This window comes from Rhinichthys klamathensis, unplaced genomic scaffold (assembly GCF_029890125.1).
Source record: "Rhinichthys klamathensis goyatoka isolate OS25496 unplaced genomic scaffold, OSU_Roscu_1.1 h1tg000005l_1, whole genome shotgun sequence".
NCBI lineage: Eukaryota > Metazoa > Chordata > Actinopteri > Cypriniformes > Leuciscidae > Rhinichthys > Rhinichthys klamathensis.
Window position 1 is genome coordinate 589,178 of NW_026606558.1, and position 24,618 is coordinate 613,795.

The window sequence follows — 24,618 nt, forward strand, 5'->3', positions numbered from 1 at the left end:
AATAAGGTATGCTATTTCCGGACCATTACACAGGCTTTTAGATGTTGCGGTTCATTTGGCCTTTTCTAATTATTAAACTTTTGGTAAGTCAGGTGATAAGCTGACAGTTGAACGAAATTGATAAGATCATACCAAGAGGCACCACTCAGAAAATAGGTCAAATAATTTTAATAATGACCTACTTTATTGTGGAGGGACAGGGAATCATGCTTATTTATCTATGCTATCATGATATATAATCGGCATCATAAAATATAGCCATTTTGTATTATTTCGAAACACTGAACAAAAATCTATCCATATCGATCCATTATTTAAAAAAATAAATAAATGTAAATGTAAAAACGTACAGGACAACAAAACAAGTAATACAAAGGAGACAATGCAATTCCACAACAACACTTTATACAAAGCCACCCTGCAATGCAATTACGAGATTCACATTTCTAAAATGTACTGAATTTGGAACATTTCGTATGAATATGAAGTTTACCGAATATAATTATTAGTTGTACCATATGTTTATTTTCAATGCAAAATGTCATCTTTAAAATAAAATACCACATTAGATACACTAATCCGTACCACACATCCCAATTGGGAAGTATATAGAATGTATATTTAAATTTCTTCTGGAACAATATTTAATAGAAACAAAGGTAAAAAAAACAAAACAAATGAAGAACTGTTTCTGTAAACGATCTAAAATATACAAAAAGACTTATTTTAGTTCTTCAAACTGTGTTTTATATTTTGGTGTAGTTTCAAATTCATTATTTGATCGCAAATCAACATTTTAATGCAGCTGCCTAACAACTTTCCTTGTTTTGTGTCACGCACATGACGTCACTCGGCGTCGGCCCGTGACGCTGCGTCTCTTTGTTGGGCCAGCAGCAGCGTCGCTCCTCTGTTGTTGTTTTCTTTGCTGCTGGAAAAACTGGAATGCTAGCAGCTAAAGAAGTATTCTCGTTTTGTTTTGCTCTGTCTGCCAAATAATACATATCGAACTTATCTCACTTGGCGTGTCGCTACATTAAAAGCAACCCAGTCATGGACTCAGACGAGGGTTACAATTACGAATTCGACGACGAGGAAGAGGAATGCAGCGAAGACAGCGGCGAAGATGAGACCGCGGACGACACCCTGGAGCTCGGCGAGGTGGAGTTGGTTGATCCCGTGGTGGCCGGCGGAGAGCGAGACGACTGCGGGGAGACCGGGGGAAGCGGCCTCGGGCCCGGGCAGGATGAGGAAGATTACCGCTTTGAAGTTCTTACTGCCGAACAGATCCTGCAGCATATGGTGGAGTGTATAAGGGAGGTCAACGAGGTCATCCAGGTAAGTGTTTTCAGGTCACCCCCTGGGCTCAGATCGCCCTGGAATACCCGTTATAACAAAAGAGATTTTTTTTACACCGTTCTCGGAAACTTTGCCCCGCCGTTGGCAACACGAAACGTGAAAAAGCCACCAGTTGGCCTTTAAACCAAAGTGAATGAAAAGACAGTGTTGATACGTCAACAGGATACATGTATGGTTATGAAGGAGCATGTTTGCGTCAACCCTGTCCTCAACTCATCCAGTAATGACATAAGATGCTTAACTAACGTTAGCTTCTAGTTCACCTGCATATAAAATCATGCTGACATGTCTCCCTTCAGTGTGCTTAATTCAAACAAAAGTACATCTCTATTGCCAAAACGATTGCATCTGAACTTATCATAAACCAAGTCACATAAAGTAAAATAATGATATTGTAAATCTCTCCATTTTATTTGCGTCCCCTTGTTCCTGGTCACACTAGCTTGGTAAGCTAACCACGAGCAAACATCCCCAGTTTAAGTACATTAAAAAAAGCTATATTGCGATGTCGTCATATGTTTCACATGTCTTCAGGGCTGGTTGTTGATAGTCCGACGAAGAAGGTGTCCTCTTCATCATCTGTTTAGCTTATATGGGTTAGGTCGCGTTAGCATGTGTGAGTTACCTAGTTCTAGTTGCTCCCGACAACAACATGGCGGAACCGATGCTTCATCATGGCTGGTTATGTTTGATTAAACATCACAAAAATAGCTCATCAAAGTGAATTTGAGTCATGATTAATGTTTGCTTTCTGCTGCAGAGTCATAGCCACAGGCTGTTTAAAGTCTCGTGAAGCTCGACATTTCACTCTGCTAACAGCAGTTGGATTGTTTTGTTTTGTTTATGCTGGTTAATTTACAGATTTTGCGTTTATTTGTCAGATTGGCACCTTCTATGCAGTCAGCAAACGCCTTTTTATGTGTGCATGCTGTTATTGTGATACGTTAAAGTGAGCTGAGTGATGCTGTGCCTCACTTTATAATATATCTAGTACAGAGTACACCCATTTCTGTGTTGGAGTTTAATCGGTTTGTTTGTCCCAGTGCAGTGCAAGCTTTCCTCATGCCTGACATTTTCAACTGAACCCAATGAAGACCCTGGTTTAGTTCAGGGATGGTTGTGAAATTCAGAAGGTTATGCTGGTTATGTCTCCTCGTATCCCTCTGGACTGCCTGTCATTATGCACTTTGATAAACTTTTTGGAGTATTGTGGTACATGCTTTATCTCCCTAACAAGCAAGAATGCACTCTGTTGTCTTAATAAAAAAAAAACATTGCTGCTCTTTGAAGCATTGTCCTTCATGCCACAAACCCCAATATGTCCTCGCAGTCTGTATTGCGATGACGTACTGGATTAAATCCAATACATATAGTGGACGTGTCATCCCTCCCCCCTAGTACCCCCTTAGTATTTGTTGTAGCATTGTGTAGGCAATCAGCACTGTGATTAACATTAGTAGTGAAATATTTACACATATATTACATATATATTAGACATTCAAATAACTAGCCGTTATTTGGCCTTTAATTAGTATGTTGTCAAGTAATAATAATGCCAATAATCAATATCAGTTGTTTTCCTGACAAATTATTAATTTAGCAATGATTTAAGCAGAAAATTAGGTGTTTGTGACCATTAACGTAATTTTATTAATATTTTTGTCAGTATGGTAGTCAAAAGTATAACTGATCTGTAAGTAAAAAGTAAAACTAAATACTTTATACAAACTATAGTATAACTATATCTGTCTTGTACACACAGACACACACAATTGCGGAATATAAAATGATTTATGCATTTGTCTCTTGTTACAGAATCCTGCTACAATCACTAGAATATTACTTAGTCATTTCAACTGGGACAAAGAAAAGCTGATGGAAAGGTAATTGTTCTCTGTGGTCTATTCCCTCCCACCAGATTATTAGTCAGCTAACACCTGTCTCTATTCAATACTGAACCAACAAAGTTTGAGAATAATCTAACGTTTATCTCCTTTGCAGGTACTTTGATGGTAACCTGGACAAGCTGTTTTCAGAGTGTCATGTTATAAACCCCAGCAAGAAGTCTCGGACACGCCTCATGAACACAAGATCGTCGGCACAGGACATGCCATGTCAGATCTGCTATCTCAACTATCCTAACTCGGTCAGTGCCCTCAGCGCAGTCGCTTTCGTTGCCTCTGATTAATCTATTTCCACGGCTGCTGTGCTGATATTTTATTAGCAGACTCACATGAAATCTGTGCCTGGAAATACAACTGCCACCGTTCACACTGTTCTGCACATCCTCTATCCCTGGAATGTTCTTTGTTTGACAGTTTGGCTAATTTGATTAATAATTTTAGTCAATAAAAAAGTGTGGTACTCTCAGTCTCAGCTCCATTTAATATACACTACTGTTCAAAAGTTTGGTTTTGGAAAGATTGTTTTTCATGTTTGAAAGAATTTTCTTATACTCACCAAGGCTGCGTTTATTTGATCAAAAATACATTAGAAAAAAATGGTGAAATATTTGTACAATTTAAAATAATAGTTTTCTGTTTTAATATATTCTAAAATGTTATTTATTTATTGAATGGCAAAGCTAATTTTTCAGCATCATTCCTCCAGTCTTCAGTGTCACATGATCCTTCAGAAATCATTCTATTATGCTAATTTGGTGCTTAAGAAACATTTCTTATTGATCATTTTATGATAATTAATATAATAAAATTATATACGTTTTATTGATATAATTTTTAACGGATATAATTTTCTCATTAATATTAGTTGAAAATTGTTTGGAATCGATGAATAGAAAGTTCAAAAGAACAGTATACTTTTTTTAAAATATTTCTTTTTTGTAATAGTCACTTTACTGTCACTTTTGATCAATTTAATGTGTCTTTGCTAAATAAAAGTATTGATTACTTTCATAAACAAAATTGGACCCCAAACTTTTGCACAGTTGTGTATTTGCTATGTATAAATCCATTCTACAGAAGTCCATAGATTTCCTCCCAAAATCATTTGATAAAATGCAAGATTCCATCTGTGACTGTTTATTTCAGTGGATCTGTTGAATCGCTTAGCAGTGTGAACCGATTGTTTACCACATGGATTGGATGCTGTTGCATTGTGGGGTATGTGAAGGTGGTATGCAGTATTATTTGGATATATCTTGTGTTTTCGTGTTTGCCACTGACTCTGTGCTACACACTACAGTGTCTCAGCCGTCAGGAAGGATTTCTAATGAGCTCTTTTCGTCAGTAATCTCTTCACTGGATTACTCAAATTGTGTACAAAGCAGTTGAGGAGAGGAACAGGCGGGTCTTTGGATTTGCAGGAAACCTTGAGAAGTGTTGTGTGTATGTCAGGGAAAGGATAGATTAATTGTGGCATGCATGTATTGTTTCGATTAACTTTGTCATGTGGCTGTCTGAAAGAAAACTCTGGATTAAGCATCAGGGATTTGGAAACTGTTCTATTAATTGCTTTGAATTGTGACTGAACTATTTAACTGGAATAGCAACCGGTGAAAGTTCTTTTCTTACTGCTTGTCTGCTCAAAGTAAAGGGTCAGTTGGGGGTCACATGATACAGCTAGCTAACTTCATTTTTGGGAAATTTAACTATCATCAGTTTGATGTTGAGTTCTGCTTAACTGAGTTTAATCTGATTGCGGGTGTATGCAGTATATCAGTTTATTAGGGTGATTAATTTGACCCAATGTCTAATTCAGATTTCAATGTTTGTGTTGCTTCATAAAGCTGACCACCACTCTGTTCCCAAGAGATGTTCCCTAAATACCATTAGTGCCGTCTGCACAGTGTTGTTAAAGTACTTGTGATGTTGTTGTAAGCAATACTCTGCTTGCGTCAGTCCTACCACAAATATTAAGCTGATTTGTTCTTGCCTGCGTTGTCTGTTGTCCCAAGAGAGAGAACCAGGCATTTACTACCAGGGGGCCTGAAACTAGAGCTGGGCAGTATGACGATATATATCGTTACCACCAGAGTTTGAAATTAACTTTTTCACTCACCGGACAATTTGCCTTCTAAATTTTTAAGTTACCTGCCATTCAGAACTTTTACTAGCCAAAAAAAGAAGAAATTAACCAGATTAACTACGTCAGCTTAAAAAACATAAACATAATTAACATAAAAAATGTAGAATGTTGGAAAATAACAGTGTCTTTTCTGTAAACAAATGCTTTTTAATCTTCGCTATTGCTTCAATGCAAATGAACAAGCGCGCTGTTATTTGTTGCGTAGTGACGTTCATGTTCAAGTAAGCCAGATATGCGCAGATTCTGCGCAATACGCTGTATTTAATATATCATGATGACTCACGAGTTGAGTATTTGCGCTAAAACTGCGCAGATTTGGCGTACATTTCCCCAGCAAAGTGAGTAAACATAATAAGTAACACGCCAAATTGGCTAGTGATTTGACAGCATTACCCGCCACAGTTGATTTTTACCCGCATTTGGTGGCTTGCCGGTTGTTAATTTCAAACAGTTGGGTGTAAATCGGATGTGTATCAGTAAATTGGATCCATGCTTTGGTCTTAAAGTGACAGCAGTCTAATATACCTACCTGCTGCTCTGTGACATTAATGTGAATCAAATAAAAGAAAAAATAACTTACTGCTCTTGACTAAATAACCTTTTTGTTCCAGCTTTAATAAGAATACATTTAAATGTAATTAAAACAGCCTACTATGCAATATTTAATTTTTGTTTGGTTAAATTTCTGTACTAATTCTAACTAGTACTAACTAAGAGGACCACAATGGAAATAAGGGTTTGGCTTTTTTGTGTATATTATCCTTGACAGTTTTTGAAATGTTTATGAACTTTCTTTGTACAATTATTTTTTAAATCTTGTTTAATAAAATAAAAAAAACCTACATGTTAAATAAACCTATTGTGCCTGAAAAACATAATTTGTTTAGGCTAAATGAAATCATATTTTTGTCATTGTATTTGTCCTGTTGTTTGTAATTTGCTTCTTTTTCTAATTTTTAATAACAGAAATGAGACAAAATTAACACAAAATAACTATATTGTGATATGTATCGTTATCATGAAATACAATTTCTCATATCATGAAGTAAGAATTTGGTCATATCGCCCACCCCTACATGAGACTATAAAACGCATGACAAAGGGATACTTTGTAGGAGCAGTAGATAATCACTATGGCTGACTCTTCTGTCACCTGTTCAGAACTGCTTCATAAGATCACTCTCTGAGCCAAAACAACAGTGCTGTTGGTTTTATCGATCTGTTGGAGAGAACAATGCTCATTGTATTTCATGGGCACACAACACTGGATAGCTGTTATCTAGAATTTTTTTCATTGCTTTTTTAGGTTTAATGTTTTGCAGTATTTGACATTTGTATTTCTGTATATTATAGTTCCTTATTGAGTCTGCAAGATCCACCCTAAAAGAAGAAAGACATTCAGTTCTTAGGCTATTTCATGTCATGAAATTTAGGACTGGGTATTGACAAAAATGTCACGTTTCAGTTTGATTTCGATTCACAAGCTCGCGTTTCGATCCAGTTCCAATTTCGATTCAATAATTGGGGTACGTATCGGGTACAATATATGGCAAATTACTGGGGGGAAAAAGAAAAATATATATCTTTCAACTAATGTTGTAAACTATGCAGGGAACCCCAATTGGTTCATTAATATATTTATATATTTAACCCAGCCCTAATGAAATTGTATTTAAACATTTACGCTGTTCTCAGAACTTGTGTTATTAATTTGTAACTTCTGATTTTAAATGTGGATTTGTTGTCGGCTGTTCTTTTGCAGTACTTCACTGGTCTGGAATGTGGGCACAAGTTCTGCATGCAGTGCTGGGGCGATTACTTAACCACCAAAATCATAGAGGAAGGAATGGGACAGGTACATATTCCAGCTCTCAGTACACATAGCCTTTGGATTGGTCTGTTATTCTACCAAAATGTCAGTAGTTGATACCAATACCAGTGAATTTTCATGGCTCTTAATGCCACAGCAAAACTAATATAAACACCCCTTTATTTAAACATCTGAAGATGAATTATATGCACTACAGTTCAAAAGTCTCGGGTCGGTAGGATTTTTTTGAAAGAAGTCTCATTGTGGATGCATACATAAATGTGGATATTTGATCAAAATACAGTTAAAACAGTAATATTGTGAAATATTACTTTATATTAAGTAACTGTTTTTTATTTTAATGTTTTGAATTTGATCTGAATGTGGTCTTGAATCTGAATTTTCAGCTGTCATTACTTCAGTCTTCAGTGTCACATGATTCTTCAGTCTCACATGATCCTTCAGAAATCATTCTAATATCCTGATTTGGTGTGCATTAAACTTTTCTTATTAATATTAATGTTGAAAACAGTTGTGCTGTTTAATATTTTTGTGAAAACCACAATACATTTTTGCAGGATTCTTTGATGAATAGATACTTCAAAAGAACAGCATTTGTTTGAATATTTTTGTAATGTTATAAATGTCTTTACTGTCAGTTTTGATAAATTTTATGAATCCTTGCCGAATAAAAATAAAAGAGCAATTTTAATCGTACTAATCCCAAACTTTTGAACTGTAGTGTAGCCGTCAAGTACTTCTTAAGTAAACATTGCCTTAAGTAAAGTAAATGAAGAGCAGTGATTTTTTTTTTCTTCACATTTCATATGTAGACATTGCTTGCTTTATATTGTAGACATAACTGGCAGTCGCTGCATTTACACTGCAAGGTCTAATGCACAAATCAAATGTTTTGACACTGACTGACTGTTTGTCTCATGTGAATGTAACAGACTATATTTATAGCATTTTGACCGAGAAGTGCATTTGACATTTGATGCATTCCTATTAGATGCAGTCTCTCTTCTGAGAGTACTCGCTTTTACACAAATACACATGAGAAAGCAGCCTATCACTCTGACAGGCTGATGTAAATACTGCAGCGGTTGTGTTTTTAGCTGTTTAGCTATTCACTGGCCGTAGCAGATTTTTTTTTTTTCTGTTTCTCTGACCTATTGTAACACAAGCTTGTTTGTTTCCATTCTAGACTATTTCTTGTCCTGCTCATAGCTGTGATATTCTGGTGGATGACAACACAGTCATGTAAGTGTTTGAGAAATAAATCAGTATTTTTTTTTTTACCTCTCTCTCTGTGGCCATCGTTCCTCCAAAAATTTTTTTATGTAGCAGTTGTTTCAGTAAAAGTAATACCTTAATCTCAGCATTAGAATTGTTTTAAGAATCACATAAAAAATCATGCCATTAAAATTCCTCCAATGTATTTTTCTAAGAGTAGTCGGTCTCCTCTCCCTTTGTCTCATGTCACCATTGCTCGTGATATATAAAAGCCTCATAAGATTAATTCTTCTTAATGGTGTGTTCTGAAGTATATTATGGTTACCCTAGATGAGCTGATAGAGTTTATTCCTATTCAGAAGTAGGACACTGTTACCCTGTCTTGCTGGAGTCACAACACAGCACCTCCTGTCCATTCAGTTAGATTATTTTGGATCCGCACAGTTGTTTTAACCTACATATGATCTCCCTGCTGCTTTTAACCTGTTAAAAACGGACGGGGCTTAAGACGCAGGTACAGGGTCTGATCCTTTTTATATGCTCTTTGTGGCCTTTGGTGGATAATAAATATATTATGTAGAAGCATGCATGTCTGTTTTTGTCTGATCTAAATATGTCTCAATTCTTTCAACAGGCGACTGATTACAGATTCGAAAGTGAAGTTGAAGTACCAGCATTTAATAACCAATAGTTTTGTAGAGGTGGGATTTCATTCCATTCTATTATATAGTGTAATCTGGGATTTAAAGAAAAACCTAAATAAAAGCTTTAAAGGGATACTCCACCGTTTTTTCATATTAAACTATGTTATTCCCTTAACTAAGAAGAGTTGATACATGCCTCTCTCGTCTCAGTGCGTGCACTAAATCGCTCTGTCTTGCGGCGAAACTTTGTTAGCACTTAGCTTAGCCCAGTTCATTCATTAGGATCCAAACAGAAGCGACCGAACACCTCCACGTTTTCCCTATTTAAATACAGTTACACGAGTAGTGTAACTCGACCAAGAATGGTGACACAAAATAAAACGTTGTGCTTTTCTCTTCGACTCAGACAGTAATATCATCACTCCGGAGAGGGGGGGGGGGGGGGGGGGGGGGAGAGGATTTTTCAGGAGTGATGATATTACTGCGTCGAGTCGAAGTGCTCCCAAGCACTTGCTATGGTATTCCGCCATACATTATAGTTATCGATTTTACACGCTTAGAAAAGCGCAACATTTTATTTTGTGTCACCATTCTTGGTCAGGTTACACTACTTGTGTAACTGTATTTAAATAGGGAAAACGTGGAGGTGTTTGGTCGCTTCTGTTTGGATCCTAATGAATGAACTGGGCTAAGCTAAGTGCTAACAAAGTTTCGCCGCAAGACAGAGCGATTTAGTGCACGCACTGAGACGAGAGAGGCATGTATCAACTCGTCTTAGTTAAGGGAATAACATAGTTTAATATGAAAAAACGGTGGAGTATCCCTTTAAGATTTTGGCTAATTTAAAATAAAGTTGTGAAATACAGTGAAGAAATGTAAAAAAAAAAAAAAAAGATTTCTTGGTCATCTAATGTAAGCAAATTTGTGACATTGATCATGTGAACAATTTGTACTAAAGGTCAGGTTTCTTTGCTTTTATTGAAACAAGACATTTCTCAAATAATGCTGGATAACATCAATCATCAGATATGGAAGCATTAAGTTGCTTCACTTGTGATTTGTAAATCTGGCTTATTCTGGTCTCTTTATCTGCAGTGTAACCGACTGTTAAAATGGTGTCCAGCACCTGACTGTCATCACGTTGTCAAAGTACAGTACCCAGATGCCAAACCTGTACGGTGCAAATGTGGTCGGCAGTTTTGGTAAGACACTGAACTGATAATGAGATCAAATACTTTTAGTACGTGGCCTCAGATCAGGTTTAGGGCTTCCAACAGCTCAGGGCAGACCTGATCAAGCCAGTGACACAGAACTCAGGTAGCTTTGATGGATAAGATTACCAGTGCCATCCTGTTAATTTTACTAAGCAAAGAAGAGTCATAAGAGCCATTAGAGGAAAATGTGCATACATACATACACTCACACTTTTAAAAGAGTTTTTGTTTTTGTTATGTTTGTGCTAGATCAGAGAATGCTTATGTGCTCTCAATTCATTTCCAGCTTCAACTGTGGAGAAAATTGGCACGATCCAGTGAAGTGTAAGGTATGTTGAGGACTCATTGTATTTTAAAAAATCCTTAAAGGGATAGTTCACCCAAAAATTTAAATTCTGTCATCATTTACTCACCCTCACGTTGTTCCAAACCTGTATGAATTTCTTTCCTCTGTGAACTGTCCCTTTAAGATCATCTAGAATTGCACAACAATGCTATCAGTGTTTATATATAAATATATTGAGTCATGGTTTTGTGTCTTGTACGTTTTTTTAATGTCAACAATGGCTTCTGTTTTTCACAGTTTAGCAGTTACTGTTATTTCTGACAGAAAAACCTGGATCATACTTTTCTATAAATACACTTATTTATTTATTTTTTACATTGATGTGTTTTTACAAAATGTATGTGCAAATCACCCACTGTGTATAAATTCTGAGGCAAAATGAGTAGGTATTTTTTTATTAGTAGAATGCACAGTTCCATTGCCATTAAAGGTAGGGTTGGTAATTTCGGAGAGGCTAGCAATAGCAAGCTAGCTCTGAAATCATAAGATCCCACCCCATCCTTTCAGAGTGTCTCCAAAGCCAAGCCTCCTCCAAAACACATGAACAAGAGGCGGCGTTAAATTACCTCATACACATAACATTACAACAATAATGAACGTAAACAGCTTAAAAAGCGCTGGTACCACCTGACTGCTGCAGATTTATTTCACATTGATAGTGTTGCCATAGAAATGCATAAATATGAATCTGTGGTTGTGAACCGCACAGAGTAGAACATCACAGGTTGCCAGCTCTTATAGCGTGAACACATAAGCTCATTGTTTTAGTTCAGCAGGAACTGTAAAAGGTGGCTGCTGTTTGTTTGCGGCGCTCTGTGACTCCATTCTGAAAGGACAGCACTGAATGAAGTAATGCACATTTACTGTGCAGAAAGCAGGGGAAATGTTGATTTGGTATGGCAAGTTTTTCTATCTGAACAAAGAAAGCTAGCAGACTGCCACCTCTCCTACTCTCAGCATTAAGAGGCTCTTCAGAGACTTGTCTTGTTATTGTGGGGGTAGTCTTGGCAAAAACAAAGGAATCTTCTAGTCCCTTGTGCTTCTCATATGGGGATTACAATCATCTTCCATTGAGAGAGATCATTTAACCCTTCATAAGCACTGCCGCAACTCCCTGCTCTTGTACATGTTTTTATGTAATATTCTGTGTCATGAATACCTCACTTTTTTTGATTCTTGTATGTCCTCTGATGTTATTTTACCTCTCGACCCCAGTGGTTAAGGAAATGGATAAAAAAATGTGATGATGACAGTGAGACATCAAACTGGATCGCAGCAAATACAAAGGTCAGTGGTTAGACTCACTTTGTGTGGTGAACTTTTCTCTGTGGCATCTGATGACCCAGATGAATAAAAGCCGTCTTGCCGTTGTGTTGCAGGAATGTCCGAAATGCCACGTCACCATAGAGAAAGATGGTGGCTGCAACCACATGGTGTGCCGAAACCAGAACTGCAAAGCAGAATTCTGCTGGGTTTGCCTGGGGCCCTGGGAGCCACATGGCTCTGCATGGTAGGTTCAGATTGGCTACTGGTCGCAAAGAGCTAATAATCACTTTTATTGATTCGATGCGCAGTATCTCAACTTGCCGATCACATTTTAATGATGTGAATTAAGGTATGGCGAAGCTCAGCATCTACAAGGTGTGTGTAACTCAAGCCTCTTTACGTATAAAACAACTCCTCACCAATATAATAATAGTATTATTATATACATTCTGCTGACGATCACTGAAAATCAGAGTTTAATGTTTCATGATGTGTTTGTAAACAGATTTTGTTGAAATTTACATTTGTTTATTGATATGCAAAACATTATTGGCTAATAGTACTAATTCTTGGAATGTGTTTTTTCTTTTTTTTACCCATAGGTATAACTGTAATCGCTACAACGAGGATGATGCCAAGGCAGCGCGGGATGCTCAAGAGGTAAATAATGTCAGTCCTTTTGTGCTGGTGTTTGAATATTCAAATTTTAGTTCTTAATCTTAAACATTCTTCTAATCCCATGTTGATCTGTGTTGCGCAGCGTTCCAGAGCAGCCCTGCAGAGGTACCTGTTCTACTGCAACCGTTACATGAACCACATGCAGAGCCTGCGCTTCGAGCACAAGCTGTACGCCCAGGTCAAACAGAAGATGGAGGAGATGCAGCAGCACAACATGTCGTGGATCGAGGTGCAGTTTCTGAAGAAGGCCGTGGACGTGCTGTGCCAGTGCCGCTCCACGCTCATGTTCACCTACGTCTTTGCATTCTACCTCAAGAAGAACAACCAGTCTATCATCTTCGAGGTATACCGGAGATGGTCATTTGTAATATGATTGAATTGTGTTGTCAAAAAAAATGAAAAATCTGTCATTTTAAATGTTTGATGGTTTGTGTGTTTACACCCAGAATAACCAGGCCGATCTGGAGAATGCCACCGAGGTTCTGTCTGGATATCTGGAACGAGACATCTCCCAAGATTCTCTGCAGGACATTAAGCAGAAAGTACAAGATAAATATAGGTAAGTGTACAAATAGAAATTTAGTTTAACACTAACATTTGTCTGACTATGACAAGCATGGATTTAAGACCCATTCACAACAAGTCCAATGCAACAATAAAAACACAATGTTTGCTAGCAGTTTTTGCTGCAAAAATATTCACAAATGTACAGCATTTTCCAAAAAAAGTGCAGTCCATATAAGCTACAAATGCACTCTACATACCAAGCCATTTGTGGACTCGCTAATTAATACTAACACTATAAATTAATATAAATTCCCTTGTTTGATGTGTACGGAAGCCCTGAACCGCAGCGAAAAAAAAAAGAAAAAAAATCTAACATTTCGAGATTAAAGTCGAAAGGAACATTTCGAGATTAAAGTCGAAAGGAACATTTCGAGATTAAAGTCGAAAGAAACATTTCGAGATTAAAGTCGAAAGAAACATTTCGAGATTAAAGTCGAAAGAAACATTTCGAGATTAAAGTCGAAAGGAACATTTCGAGATTAAAGTCGAAAGGAACATTTCGAGATTAAAGTCGAAAGGAACATTTCGAGATTAAAGTCGAAAGGAACATTTCGAGATTAAAGTCGAAAGAAACATTTCGAGATTAAAGTCGAAAGGAACATTTCGAGATTAAAGTCGAAAGGAACATTTCGAGATTAAAGTCGAAAGGAACATTTCGAGATTAAAGTCGAAAGGAACATTTCGAGATTAAAGTCGAAAGGAACATTTCGAGATTAAAGTCGAAAGGAACATTTCGAGATTAAAGTCGAAAGGAACATTTCGAGATTAAAGTCGAAAGGAACATTTCGAGATTAAAGTCGAAAGGAACATTTCGAGATTAAAGTCGAAAGAAACATTTCGAGATTAAAGTCGAAAGAAACATTTCGAGATTAAAGTCGAAAGAAACATTTCGAGATTAAAGTCGAAAGAAACATTTCGAGATTAAAGTCGAAAGAAACATTTCGAGATTAAAGTCGAAAGGAACATTTCGAGATTAAAGTCGAAAGAAACATTTCGAGATTAAAGTCGAAACATTTCGAGATTAAAGTCGAAAGGAACATTTCGAGATTAAAGTCGAAAGGAACATTTCGAGATTAAAGTCGAAAGGAACATTTCGAGATTAAAGTCGAAAGGAACATTTCGAGATTAAAGTCGAAAGAAACATTTCGAGATTAAAGTCGAAAGGAACATTTCGAGATTAAAGTCGAAAGAAACATTTCGAGATTAAAGTCGAAAGAAACATTTCGAGATTAAAGTCGAAAGGAACATTTCGAGATTAAAGTCGAAAGGAACATTTCGAGATTAAAGTCGAAAGGAACATTTCGAGATTAAAGTCGAAAGGAACATTTCGAGATTAAAGTCGAAAGGAACATTTCGAGATTAAAGTCGAAAGAAACATTTCGAGATTAAAGTCGAAAGGAACATTTCGAGATTAAAGTCGAAAGGAACATTTCGAGATTAAAGTCGAAAGGAACATTTCGAGATTAAAGTCGAAAGGAACATTTCGAGATTAAAGTCGAAAGGAACATTTCGAGATTAAAGTCGAAAGGAACATTTCGAGATTAAAGTCGAAAGGAACATTTCGAGATTAAAGTCGAAAGGAACATTTCGAGATTAAAGTCGAAAGGAACATTTCGAGATTAAAGTCGAAAGGAACATTTCGAGATTAAAGTCGAAACATTTCGAGAGTACGAGAATACAGTCTTCTGTAGAAGTTGCGTGTGCTTGCCATTGTTTCACATTGCCGCACACACAGGCATTCATAATGGTCTGAGTGTTTCACACTGTGTGTGTGTGTGTGTGTGTTTTGTTTCAACAAAAGGAAATTCAACAGGTGCCAGTCTACCAGCATTAGGCTACCATTATAGGACGTTATAAAATATACTGCGCCGGAATAGACTTTAGCCTATAGGAAAACCAACCCGGAAAACACTTTTCAGACTGAATGAATGAATGAATGAATGAGGCATTTATATAGCGCTTTCATATGTCTACTAGGCCTACACTCAAAGCGCTTTACAATCACATCAGAGAATCTCTCCTCAACCACCATTAGTGGTTATTAAATCTGAGGAAATCGCGGGATCCGGCCAAATGATTGGATACAGAATGATGCACTTAAAATGTATCCAGAACGTATTTACGGTGAAGAGGGAGACCGAACGGTTACTGTTGTGTTCTCGACCCAGATAGTGTTGCCTAGACGAGCACGAAAACACCTCAAAAACACTGCCACATAAAGTTTGGACCATTGTGATACCTACTCCGGCGGAGTCTGTACGCTCGTCTATACGTCTAACGCCATGGTAATTATTGTTGGTAGATTAGCACCTGTGTAGAATTTTGTTGAAAGCCCAGATAAAAGTAAAAAGCTACTATTTTGTGTTTATCCATGGCAGTTAGACTTCACAAGTGCATTTCTTTACACACACATGCGCGCTCTGAGCCAGTGGACCCGCACTGTTATGAATGCACACACTTCTATGGAAGACTGTATTATCGTAATGTTTCGACTTTAATCTCGAAATGTTTCGACTTTAATCTCGAAATGTTTCGACTTTAATCTCGAAATGTTTCGACTTTAATCTCGAAATGTTTCGACTTTAATCTCGAAATGTTTCGACTTTAATCTCGAAATGTTTCGACTTTAATCTCGAAATGTTTCGACTTTAATCTCGAAATGCTAGTTGTTGGGGGTTTTTTTCAGAAATTTTTTTTCAGAAATTTTTTTTACGTTGCGGTTTCGACTTTAATCTCGAAATATTTCGACTTTAGTCTCGAAATGCTAGTTTTTTGGGATTTTTTACAGTTTTTTTTTTTTTAACGTTGTGGTTCAGGGCTTCCGTAAATGTGTACGATAGCTTGAATGATATAATTTTGGTATTACGTATGTAACTGTCTGTCATTTGTTGATTTGCCAAACGACTGTAATTTTCTTCAAATCTACCAGTTACGGAGGGCTTCGGCTAAGCGGATCCACAACAGCTTTGGTGCCTATGCTCTGTTGTTATGTATCGTCATCATTGTCCCGCGTTCTCATTGGTTTGCTGGTATATTGGGGATTTCATGAGCAGGGAATGCTGTCCACGAATCACTCGCCCAAGACAAAAAATGTGCTGTTGCTGTCAGATCTCGTTCAACGAAATGCACATCGTGTTTTTTTTTTTTAACGAAAACTAATAAACCGTTAAAGACCAACTTACTGTAAGTTGACCTACTGTCACTATCCGAGGTTGTTAATCAATAGTCTATGCGTTTGTTAAAGTCATTGCATTATTTCAACTTGTTTTTTAAAGAATAATTGTATTTTTATTTATTATACTTATTTTTATTATAATTAAATTTTACTTATTTTATTTATAATTGGCAACTAATATTTATTATATTACACTTTTATTACATTCTTAATTATAAAATACTTCCGGCATACATTAAATGCGTCTTTTGTGTGTCCTAAGCCGATGCACCGTACCATTTAAAGGATAAATTTGTAGTTTCTGCGACATTAGTGACACCTAGCGGAATTACAAAAATACTGTATACTTTGCAAACGGCCCTTTTGCGCGTTGTGCCTCCCTCAACTCAAACATCACATTCACAGCTCTTACGGGTGCTTGTGAAGCCATGTGTCAACAGGTAAATGTAGGCTACTTTCAAGAAAAGGTCCAACATATTAAAAATACTTTTAGCTGTGTTGCTATGTGTCATGAGAGCAAGTAATTGAGCAGCTAACACTCTGTTTAGGGCAAACTCAAGCGCCTCGCTTATAATAAACCAATCTAATATATATATATATACACTCACCGGCCACTTTATTAGGTACCCCATGCTAGTAACGGGTTGGACCCCCTTTTGCCTTCAGAACTGCCTCAATTCTTCGTGGCATAGATTCAACAAGGTGCTGGAAGCATTCCTCAGGGAGTTTGGTCCATATTGACATGATGGCATCACACAGTTGCCGCAGATTTGTCGGCTGCACATCCATGATGCGAATCTCCCGTTCCACCACATCCCAAAGATGCTCTATTGGGTTGAGATCTGGTGACTGTGGAGGCCATTTTAGTACAGTGAACTCATTGTCATGTTCAAGAAACCAATTTGAAATGATTAGAGCTTTGTGACATGGTGGAAGTAGCCATCAGAGGATGGGTACATGGTGGCCATAAAGGGATGGACATGGTCAGAAACAATGCTCAGGTAGGCCGTGGCATTTAAACGATGGCCAATTGGCACTAAGGGGCCTAAAGTGTGCCAGGAAAACATCCCCCACACCATTACACCACCACCACCAGCCTGCACAGTGGTAACAAGGCATGATGGTTCCATGTTCTCATTCTGTTTACGCCAAATTCTGACTCTAACATCTGAATGTCTCAACAGAAATCGAGACTCATCAGACCAGGCAACATTTTTCCAGTCTTCAACTGTTAAATTTTGGTGAGCTCTTGCATATTGTAGCCTCTTTTTCCTTTTTGTAGTGGAGATGAGTGGTACCCGGTGGAGTCTTCTGCTGTTGTAGCCCATCCGCCTCAAGGTTGTGCGTGTTGTGGCTTCACAAATGCTTTGCTGCATACCTCGGTTGTAACGAGTGGTTATTTCAGTCACTGTTGCCCTTCTATCAGCTCGAACCAGTCTGGCCATTCTCCTCTGACCTCTGGCATCAACAAGGCATTTCCGCCCACAGAACTGCCGCTCACTGGATGTTTTTTCTTTTTCGGACCATTCTCTGTAAACCCTAGAGATGGTTGTGCGTGAAAATCCCAGTAGATTAGCAGTTTCTGAAATACTCAGACCAGCCCTTCTGGCACCAACAATCATGCCACGTTTAAAGTCACTCAAATCAACTTTCTTCCCCATACTGATGCTCGGTTTGAACTGCAGGAGATTGTCTTGACCATGTCTACATGCCTAAATGCACTGAGTTGCCGCCATGTGATTGGCTGCTTAGAAATTAAGTGTTAACGAGCAGTTGGACAGGTGTACCTAATAAAGTGGCCGGTGAGTGTATATATATATATACAGTGAGGGAAATAAGTATTTGAACACCCTGCTATTTTGCAAGTTCTCCCACTTAGAAATCATGGTGGGGTCTGAAATTGTCGTTTAAGCAGGGGAACCTGCATGATTTCAAACCATGACGTCTTAGTGTATTACCAACAGTAACCTTGGAAATGGTGGTCCCAGCTCTTTTCAGGTCATTGACCAGCTCCTCCCGTGTAGTTCTGGGCTGATTTCTCACCTTTCTTAGGATCATTGAGACCCCACGAGGTGAGATCTTGCATGGAGCCCCAGTCCGAGGGAGATTGACAGTCATGTTTAGCTTCTTCCATTTTCGAATGATTGCTCCAACAGTGGACCTTTTTTCACCAAGCTGCTTGGCAATTTGCCCGTAGCCCTTTCCAGCCTTGTGGAGGTGTACAATTTTGTCTCTAGTGTCTTTGGACAGCTCTTTGGTCTTGGCCATGTCAGTAGTTGGATTCTTACTGATTCTATGGGGTGGACAGGTGTCTTTATGCAGCTAACGACCTCAAACAGGTGCATCTAATTTAGGATAATAAATGGAGTGGAGGTGGACATTTTAAAGGCAGACTAAGGGGGCTTTTACACTGGGCTCGTTTGCTGCGGTCCGAGCCCGAGCGCGTTTGTTCCCGGCGCCCCCCGCAGCGTTGGTCTGGTTTCACCCTCAACTTGATTCTATCAAACTTTGGTGCGTTTGCGTGCATATTACGTCATCGCAAACGTGCACGGCGCATGATAGAAAACAGAACGCGGGTCAATATTGTGTTTTTTTATAAATTCGCTGCTATTATGCGCAGTTGATTGAACAATACAGGTTTACTGTGCGTGTGTCACATAAGGTGGCCTTCTGCTGCTTGCAAACGGACTCTTATGAGGAGATAGTGGATTTCCAAATTTAGTGCCCTGCTTTCACGCGCAATGCACGAATACACTGCAGGCTCACTCTCGCTCGTATCCAAGGTAAATCATCAACACTATCATCCATTACAAGTGTTTTATTTAACTGAATACATCACAATAAGCTAAAACGCATGCGCAGGTCACTTTACTTCCTGAACAAGTGCGCACCCGAGTCCGTGCTGCTTTCACATTCACGTGAACCACGGCACGGTGTGGGAGCAACCGAACTCAGACCACCTCCTCCAGGTAGTCTCGGGTTCGGTAACCCAGTGCGCACCCGGGTCCCATGACAGCGTTCACATTAGCGATTTTTCATGCGAACCGTGCCCCGTTCCGAACTAAACTGCCAGTGTGAAAGCCCCCTTAGGCCCTGTCCACACGGACACGGGTATTTTTATAAGCGTGACTTTTTTTACGCGGTTCGGCCGTTAGTCCACACGAAAACTCACTGAAACCGAACATTTTTGAAAACTCCTGCCAGGGTGAGGATTTTCAGAAACGCCGGTTAGAGTGTTGTCGTGTAGACAGTGAAACCGGGGTTTTTGCCTTGCGACGTCAGAGTGTGCGCCGTTATCCGCTGTGTTTGACGTCAGATTTGCGCTTCTGATTGGCCAACGTGGCTTTACGGTTAAGGTTTATATCGCCGCCTGCTGGCATGGCATGCTCTTGACCGCGCTTGATAGCGTGTTTTTGCGTTTTCATGTAGACGGAGACCGAGCATGTGTGGACGGGATTTTTTTTTAAAACGCTGTAGGAATAACTCCGGTTATAAAAATACCCGTGTCTGTGTGGACAAGGCCTAACAGGTCTTTGAGGGTCAGAATTCTAGCTGATAGACAGGTGTTCAAATACTTATTTGCAGCTGTATCATACAAATAAATAGTTAAAAAATCATATATTGTGATTTCTGGATATTTTTTTTTTAGATGATGTATCTCACAGTGGACATGCACCTACGATGACAATTTCAGACCCCACCATGATTTCTAAGTGGGAGAACTTGCAAAATAGCAGGGTGTTCAAATACTTATTTTCCTCACTGTATATATATATATATATATATATATCACGTCATACAGTGCAAGAGAGCTGCACAAATGCGTCTACCGCGTTTTGCTGGTTTTCGTGTGTGGTTTCAGTTACTCGCAGGGACGGATATATAAGGGTTTTAGATCCAGACACTGTTCTCCACCGGAAATACTGTCAGTTTTGTGTTCTACGCACGACTCAAATGCCACGCTCTCCATATTTTTTGTATTTAATATTTGTTACATTTATTTTTAAATGCCTTACTTAAGTTAACTTTGACATCCCTAAAAATACATTTAAAAGAACAACAAAACATTCACTCAAATTATCCACAGACTTTCTAGCTCCACCACTGATCTAAGGCAACTTTTTCATTCTCTGGCCTTGTTGTTTTGCCGCGCTCTGTTCCTTTAAAACAATCCACGTTTTGATGCTCCTGTGTGCAGATACTGTGAGAGCAGACGGAGAGTGCTGCTGCAACACGTTCACGAAGGCTACGACAAGGACCTGTGGGAGTACATCGAGGATTGAGGCTACACCTCCACACCACAGACTCTCTGAGAGAAACTCCACCCACTAGAGCGCTGATGCAATGACAAGAGAGAGCAGCACAGACCTCTGCTGCCTCCTCCCTGGCACACCGCCCTGGCGTTGCAGAATTTTCCCAGATTTTTGTTCCATGAAAAGCATAAGAGTAAATTATATTTAAATGCAAAAGTTAGAGAATATTAAAAATACAAATATTACATGTTCAACAGTATTGTTAGCAGCGTGAAGCGCAAGACTGAGAAATCCAACAAAAAGCTCGCCATTGTAAGGTCTTGCCCTCGGAAGTCTTTTCCCTTCTTATCAGTTATGTTTGTGGACGTGTTCCGTTTGACTTTATTTTATATAATCTTTTTTGTGTGTGGAAAATGGACTTTGTTTTCAAAATGGCTTTAATTCTTTAATCCATGTCTAGCGAGATCTGGGTTTGGGTTTGCTGAATGTTGATTGTAAGGAGACGACTTTTTGGCATACAGACGTTAGTGGAATAGGACACCAAAAAAAGAATAAAAAAAGACAAAAATCGGTATTTTTCAATTTGTAAATAATGCATATGCATGGAAGTTAAAGAGTAAGAGTGGCATGTGTTTGCATCATTTTTAAAAGATATTTATCTTTACAAATATTAAAAAACAAATGTATATTTGCTGTGTAGATTGAGTGTCTTTCCTATCTTGGATCGCCCCTCTAAAGAGGTTTGGACTTGACATACGCTTGACGTAAATGGGGAGCCCGTGAGTCTCCCTCCGCTCCTCCCCTTTGCTCCTCAGGGACGGAGCAGGGCTATATTCGGCCAAATCCAGCAGATCATGCCAAGGTGGTGCGCTTCTGCCGACTAGAAGTTTTGTGGGAGCTTCTTGGCTTTACAGTTGGAGGAAATGGGGGTAGTTTAATGTTCGCTGCTTTTTCCAAGAGTTACATTTTTTCAAACAGAACAGTGGTTTCCTCTGCTCTGCCTTTGCTGTTATTCTTCTCCTAGGTAGATTTAGGATCGTATGATTTTAAGAGTTATATGAATAATTTCTGAGAGCCAAACTGAGTGACATTCACTCATATAACCTTTTTATATTTTTTCTTTTTGTCTCTCTGAAGTTAATTCTTCGTTCCTGACCCCGGCTTGAGGTTCTTTCTCTGTCCGCCCAACATTCACGTAGATTAAATTGAACCGATGGGCCTGTTGAGCTGCTTTCTTGACATCTGTTGTCAAGTGTTCTGACTGAGCCATTGACAAACAGGGTTAGGCATTTCCCACGTGATCCTTTTTTTTTTTGCACACCGCCGAACTAGTAGTCAGAAGCCACTGTTATCTCCACACTGCTTTAAATTAATTTACCGTAGTAAAATAATCACACGTTTGCACCCGGGATGGGTTTCCAAAGGGCCGTTTGAGTCATGATAGTTTGCAGGGAATGTGATGTGTAACCTTTGTACTGTGATGTTGCATTTGTGTACACTTTGTTCAGGCAAAAATGTACAAATTGTGTGTGTGGAAACACCGTGGCTATCATTGAAGCACTGAGACCCTCTCTTCAGGGGTACTGGGGTGGGGTTCCGGGACAGACACGGGTGGGACGGTGTCATTGTAGATCAAGTTGGTTTATTCAGACAACACCAAAGTGTCAGTCTCAAACTGGTGATTTTTTTTTTTTTTTTTTTTTTTTTTTCTGCTGGAAGCGTGATTCATATATTGGCTTTTCTTTGTTTCTTTTTTTCATTTCAAATCTGCGCCATGAAAATAAATGTCCTAAAATGCATTCTTCATTTAAAGTAATATCATTCTCTTGTGTTTGCCTATTAATAATTTTGCTTTGTGTGCTGGGAGTGATAGCAGTTTGTTTTCAAGCTTTTTGAGTTCCGAGATGGTCTTCCAGGTATAAACATAATCAATTGACTATTAAATGAGAATTTGACATTTCATGCAAGCATATTGCAGAATAATAAATGGGAAAATCTTCCAAGTTCGGCTACTTATTTTGCAGGTCCCTGTAGTTTCCATTACAAAGGAATGCATGGTGTGTTCTGCAAAAACATGGAATGGTTATACTGCCCCTGTATGCAGTGTGTGTGTGTGTGTGTGTGTGTGTGTGTGTGTGTAACTGTCTCCTTCCGGCCTGTTTGCTTCTCAGTTACGCCTATTTGATCATGTCTGGTAGTTCATGAGCATCCAAAATTAACATTCAAGGTAACAAAAAGCAGCTACTCTCATTTTGTTGAGACATCCAAAAACTTTTAATACTTTTCTACATGTATCCTTTCTTTATGCGATTTTAATTTTTTTTTTGATTTCTTGTATACATAGTGTACAAATGTGTAAGAAATTAGTTGTTCGTTTTTGAAGAAAACAAATATTAAAGTGCAAAATGTTGCAAACATTGCTTTAGTTTGTGTGCTTTTGTTTATTTCAAGTTATGGCTTGTTTGGTGTATCTAGGGTTTTGGTTGGCTTGGATTGTTTGTCATTAACACAAGCATTTTGTGCTTTATATAAAAGGGCCTCATCCAAAGGATTATGCAGTCCACAAATAAAGCTCATGGATGTCGTGACCACATACTGTAGATAAGACATTTGAGAGAGAGTAGTTTTGATTTCAATGTTCACAATGAAAATGTCCACAAGAGGGAGACCAATATTAACTGATGTGGCTAAACTGAAGAATTGTAACGGTTGTAAAGCATGGCTTTCGGAAGTGGGTGGATATTGCTCATTGTTCAGGTATGAGATTAAATTATTTATCTGTTCTACCTTCTCTTCAACTTTGTGTCCCGTGAGAAACACTATAAGCTAGCAACATTTACCACCAGACTTGTAGTATGTATTGTGAAAATCCTTTTTAAAACGACAGCCTACAAGACAAATGGGATGTAGAAAAATGTCACTATGTTATTAAACGAGTTTCTTAAAACGGTTTTGTCGCAGGAGAAATGTTGATTTCTAAGTTCATCTTTAAGGAACTTAAGTTAAAAAAAAATGTAATTATCTAACTGAGATAGTCACAATGTTCAAAAGTTTGGCAATGTTCAAAAGTGACAGAATATAATGTTACACATTTTTTTTTTTTCAAATACTGTTCTCCCGAACCATCAAAAATCCAGAAAAATGTAGGCTATTATGGCTTTCACAAAAATTTTAAAAAGCACAACCGTTTTTATAGCACGAAATGCTTGAGCAGCAATTCAGCACATTAGAATGATTTCTGAAGGATCATGTGAAACTGAACATTCAGCTTTGCATCAGAGGAATAAATTCATCAGTTTTCACAATATTATAGTTTTTACTGTATTTTTGTTTCAAATAAATGCAGCATTGCTGAGAATAACTTCAAAAACATAAATAAAATTGTACCAATCCCAATCATTTTAATGGTAGTGTACAAAGTTACAATAATCTTTATCAACTCTTAGGAACATGTTTCCATAAACATTTCAATAAAAAAAACATCATGAGAATATTCACTAAAGAGCTCTTTAAAAAAAAACGTCACAATGAAATCTCAAATGTCAATTTAAGGATGTTTATAAAAAAATGAATAGGAGCAAGCCAAATATTTGTAATTTTTTAAAAAGGGTTAAAAATCAGGTACATAACATGACAACAGCCGATATAAAAAAATAGTTATTCTGTAAACAGTTAAACATCTTGCTTTACAGCATTTCCTTTCATCCCAATCACATGGAATGCTTAAACAGTTATCAACATGTCAGCTGCTGGGAATGTTTGCCAACAACTTTACAGCAAGAACTGAAACATTGTTGACACCAGAAACAAAGATGAGTTGAAACTGAACACACTGTAACTTAAAACGCGTCAAGGTTTAGGTTGCAGTAAATTTATCCAAAACTTAAGAGTCAATAATCGTTTGACTGCTTCATCGCTCATCAATTCAACTTCTATTCACAGTTTAGAATCAATTCAGTTCTCAGGTGCAAAATAAAAACAATAATACCGTCAAGAAGTCTTAGTTCTCAACTTTCAACCATCCTT

The 24,618-nt window shown here is 38.1% G+C and overlaps 1 protein-coding gene across 2 annotated transcripts; it reads left to right on the forward strand.

Annotated features, from left to right (window-relative positions):
• The first annotated feature begins 833 nt into the window (after positions 1-833).
• arih1 (ariadne ubiquitin-conjugating enzyme E2 binding protein homolog 1 (Drosophila)) lies at positions 834-21,291 on the forward strand. 2 transcript variants are annotated; one of them, XM_056254201.1, is made up of 14 exons: positions 834-1,335; positions 3,172-3,239; positions 3,358-3,502; positions 7,166-7,258; positions 8,421-8,476; positions 9,084-9,150; positions 10,189-10,295; positions 10,594-10,636; positions 11,869-11,940; positions 12,033-12,163; positions 12,522-12,588; positions 12,680-12,940; positions 13,044-13,156; positions 20,538-21,291. In XM_056254201.1, exons 1-14 carry the CDS (start codon positions 1,051-1,053, stop codon positions 20,620-20,622), a joined length of 1,593 nt encoding a protein of 530 aa, XP_056110176.1. In that variant the 5' UTR covers positions 834-1,050; the 3' UTR covers positions 20,623-21,291. The 2 variants fall into 2 exon arrangements, with proteins under 2 accessions (XP_056110176.1, XP_056110186.1); XM_056254211.1 differs by having other exon boundaries at positions 836-1,335; positions 12,522-12,579.
• The last annotated feature ends 3,327 nt before the right edge of the window (positions 21,292-24,618 follow it).

Coding starts and splice junctions, on each gene's coding strand:
- arih1 (XM_056254201.1), top strand. CDS start 1,051: ATGGACTCAGACGAGGGTTACAATTACGAATTCGACGACGAGGAAGAG. Junction 1,336..3,171: donor AGGTCAACGAGGTCATCCAG/GTAAGTGTTTTC, acceptor CTCTTGTTACAG/AATCCTGCTACAATCACTAG. Junction 8,477..9,083: donor GTGGATGACAACACAGTCAT/GTAAGTGTTTGA, acceptor TTCTTTCAACAG/GCGACTGATTACAGATTCGA.